At 35.4% G+C, this 4,147-nt stretch overlaps 1 protein-coding gene across 3 annotated transcripts; it reads right to left on the bottom strand.

The window, feature by feature from the left end:
* Positions 1-353: 353 nt before the first annotated feature.
* Positions 354-3,189, bottom strand: LOC149532596 (uncharacterized). 3 transcript variants are annotated; one of them, XM_089805567.1, is made up of 4 exons: positions 3,063-3,189; positions 1,972-2,066; positions 1,465-1,859; positions 354-1,112 (listed from the first exon to the last, which is right to left on the bottom strand). In XM_089805567.1, the coding sequence occupies exons 2-4, from the start codon at positions 2,045-2,047 to the stop codon at positions 714-716; spliced, it is 870 nt and encodes a 289-aa protein (XP_089661693.1). In that variant the 5' UTR covers positions 2,048-2,066; positions 3,063-3,189; the 3' UTR covers positions 354-713. The 3 variants fall into 3 exon arrangements, with proteins under 3 accessions (XP_089661693.1, XP_089661694.1, XP_089661695.1); XM_089805568.1 differs by lacking the exon at positions 3,063-3,189 and adding an exon at positions 2,833-3,006; XM_089805569.1 differs by lacking the exon at positions 3,063-3,189 and adding an exon at positions 2,616-2,752.
* Positions 3,190-4,147: the final 958 nt, after the last annotated feature.

Here is a 4,147-nt window from a genome sequence, read left to right as displayed (position 1 = left end):
TTTGTGATATTGGTATGAGGATATATTATAGTTCTGTAGTTTATATTCAAACTCATTAACTAAATGTTCTATGGAAATGAACCCTGATCAGAGATGATATTGCCAAGTGTTCTATTCATTTTAATTAGATTCAAAAAACTACGCAGTTGAAACCTGATAACAATATTACAATTTCTCTTGCTGTGAAAAATCTCCTATTTATCAATTACATAATTTTATCAATATTACTGTTTAAGAACTTCTTTTTTATTAAAATAATTAACTTTTAACCCAAAAACCTAATCACGGTGACAACAGAAAGTAAAATTGCAATAGTCTGATTTTCTTAACAAATTAAAGTAATAATAATGAAGTAAGTGAAAAATAAAATGGTATGCGTATTCCCTTTGCCAACATCATATCTACAGTTCTCACTTCCAGATAGAAATTCTCTGTATCATGAATCCCTCAACATTGCCAAGAACAATGTTAAAAAACAAATAAACAAACTTAATTTCCTTAAGGACATGTAACCAGGAAGCCTCTATTACAGTGTCAAGAAGACACCAAAATATCTAGGTGAGCTCAATTTCCATGAGCAATTCCAACAATCATTTCAAAATACAGAAGATGTTTCACTCACAAAAACAACACATGGAGATGGCAATTGTAACCATTCATTGCTGTTGCAGAGTAGTGCAATTATAATGGAGGAAAGAAAGCCAAGGAAATAATCAATTTGATGCTTTTTCAGATTCATCATCTTCTTCAAAACGTATATGTTTACCCGTGGGTGTGGGCATTCCCTTCAAATGTACCACACTTGGAGATGGCACCGCCGATGCTACTTCTTCTCCTTCAATTTCATCATCACTGTTATAGACAAAGCGAGTATGTCTCCCTGCAAATGGAGGAATCCCTTCATGAACTGATACCTTGTTCAACCCCTTGCAGAGTTCATCACACTCATCATCTTCAATAGTTTCACCCTCTTCATCATATTCATTTTCATCCTCAAACTTCTCTGTTTCATGATAGTTATTGGCTTGGTCCTTGGCTTGGTCCTCCACCTTGCTCTCTTCTTGAGCGTCATCAACAGAAGTTGGGGATAAATGCGGAGCTCCTCTGCCCTTCTGCATTGAACAAAGAACAATGCTCATAAGTTAAGGGTCTTTTTTATGACAATGAATGAAGAAATTTTAACTACAAGACCTAGAAGTCTAAGATAACCGATAACCAGATTTATACAATCCTCCCACTTATCAAGTAGGTAATGCATCCCAACTGTTTTTTTGCCTTTGAAAATTAGGGCATACATTTCTCAAATTTCATGATAGGTGTGCTTTTATGGTTGTCAGCTTAGAACAATATTACAATATGAATAGTCAAAGATCAAACTTATAAAAGAATCTCAAAACTAACAAATATGAGAACCAATTTTACATATTAAAACAAAAACCATTAAAGTTTACTCTTGTTACTTACATCTTCAAGTGGAGTGATTGACATGGAGTCATCTTTGAACTCTGGTCCCAGAGGAGATATGCACAAATCTTTAGAACGCCCAATGGTATGATCCAATTTCCTTGGAAGTGAGCCGTTACTTGCTACATGAGTTGTAATGGCGGATTCAGGGGTATTTGCAGGTGTGGGGGCTAGCAGTCTGCTTGGAGAGGCTTGGTATCCATCAAGATGATACAAGGGTGTTCGCAGGCTGAAACCAGGCTTGATGCAATTTGATTCAACGCTTTGCGTGACTGATTTTTCATCGTGAGGGTTGCTCTTGGTTTTCGAAGCAGGGGTTTCTATGCCATTAATGGGGCAATCGTTTGTCATGTCTACAAGGACTTGACGATCACTTACAAAAACAGATTCTTTTCCTGCACAACAGAAACCATTTTGTTAGACATGCTGACGAGCTCTAAACTCCACACTGTTTTATGGGTGTGAGTTCCAAGATTTCGGTGCTTTGTGAAAAAACTGATGGATTACCTGGGCTTGAAGCAATCTTTCGAGAGACTGCTGCTGGGATTTCTGACATTTGAGAATCTGAATATGGTGTCTCCATTGCTCAGTTGAATATGGATCTGCAATAAAATTACTCAGAAAAAACCTCCATGATTGCTAAAAGAAAGTCACACTTTCAAGAACAATAGCATTTCCTCTGGAATACTTGAAAGAAGCAGTAGAAGAGATTTTGATTTGAAAACACAGTTCCCTAAAACATCATCAATCAAGAGATAACAGATCTCAAAAAATCTGTGTACAATGACCCCAAATATACACTGAGCCTCACAACGAGGTGTGACCATCTAATTACGCTGACCCCTATAAACAGTGAGTACATATAAGCCGAATGAAGCGTAGCAGCAAAATATAAGAGCCAAATGATTCTCAAAGATAATGGAAATGATCCATTCATTGATCCAAAAGGTTCTCAGAGAGAATCGATCGGTTAGTGTCATGGTGGAAATACTTTGATGGTGCATTGCCTGAAAAGAGACTGCTTAACAGATACTCAAGATAAGTTGTGATAAAGAGCAGATCTAACGTAAATAACCAGATTGTCCTGAGAGCTATGCACTAAAAATATTAAAACCCCGATACAAAAGGGCTTACAAATCAAAAGGGCTTACAAATGCAATATGTATCATACACGCATTAGAATGTTGTCCTGCAAAAGAAAACTTTCAATGAACACATCCTGCTAAATAAAAATTCATCATCTTCTTTTTCAAAAAAAAAACCCTTCTGCAAGAAGTGTAATGCAGAACTTAAAGAACACAAACAGATTATCGTATTTCTTCACTTCGATTTCTGAAATTCCTCAAATGAACCTGTAGACAAGCTTACAAGTACACAGGGCTCCGGACAAGAATCAACCACACTCAAAAACAAGTGCTAAGAAAGATTCTGTTGGGCACAATCTCTGAAAAGTTTCAAACATCAGCAAATTTTAACAAAAAAATCTAAAACAGCCATTAAAACGCCCTCTGGTCATTCAAAAACAATTAAACTGCACAAACCCCGCTTTGTAGGCAAGACCTATACCGGAAAAGAGTTAAAAACTGTGAAATGCTGACCTGAGGAAAACAGGACTGTTGATCCTTCAGGCCCACTTCTTGTTTGTGAATGGATTGAAGAAGACTCCGCAATCAATAGATGAATGTTCACCAGTGAAACAGCACTTTATCTAAGTACAAGGCTCAAATTCAAAATCACCGTGTGAAGGCGACCGTTAAATTTTAATTTAAATTATGACCGTTAAATTTTAATTTTAATAATTTTTAAGGGATTTGTTTACAACGGTGCAATTTTCTCCTAGGGTCTCTCAACTAGCCGTTATCGTGGTTTACACGATTCCCCTCATAAAAATCTCAATTTCAAGTGGACCTAGAAGAAGCAAAAGTAGCATGATGTGGCAAGGAGTTGCGTTCATCCGTATTCCCAACAATTGATTTTTTTTTATCGTGGTTTACACGATTCCCCTCATAAAAATCTCAATTTCAAGTGGACCTAGAAGAAGCAAAAGTAGCATGATGTGGCAAGGAGTTGCGTTCATCCGTATTCCCAACAATTGATTTTTTTTTAAACGTATTTTTGCATTATTGCCACTATTGAAGAGTATGTAATATTTATACATAATTAGCTATATATACCTCTATATATATTACGCCGAGAGTAATCGTTCTCGAGGCGCCTATTTTTATTTAATCCCAAAGTTATTTTAATCGAAGTTGGGATTAATGAAAATAAAAATAGGCGCCTCGAGAACGATTACTCTCGACGTAATATATATAGAGGTATATATAGCTAGTGGCAGTCGCGGCGCAATAGGAAAAATATTTACTTTTTATTTTTTATTTTGATAAGGTTACTATAAAATTGTTAATTTAATTTTTAATTAGAGTTGTATGAAGTTAGTATAAAATTATGCTTCAAAATATTTTTAAAAATTTAATATAAGGAGTTTAATATAGATTGAAATTATATTTTTTATTTTTGGGATATTGTAATGTAAAATGTTATAGTCATACATAGATATATGGTTAGGGACAAAGTTACCATTATAGTTAATGTTAACCTTAGGGATAGAATTAGGGTTAGGGTTAGCATTAGAGTTAGGGTTGGAGTTAGGGTTAGGGTTTGAGCTATGGTTAAGGTTAGG

Source organism: Cupressus sempervirens, chromosome 10 (genome assembly GCF_028749045.1).
Source record: "Cupressus sempervirens isolate cs-2001-9-10 chromosome 10, ASM2874904v1, whole genome shotgun sequence".
Lineage (NCBI taxonomy): Eukaryota > Viridiplantae > Streptophyta > Pinopsida > Cupressales > Cupressaceae > Cupressus > Cupressus sempervirens.
Note: the sequence above shows the minus strand (reverse complement) of the source record. Positions and strands in the feature narration are given on the sequence as shown.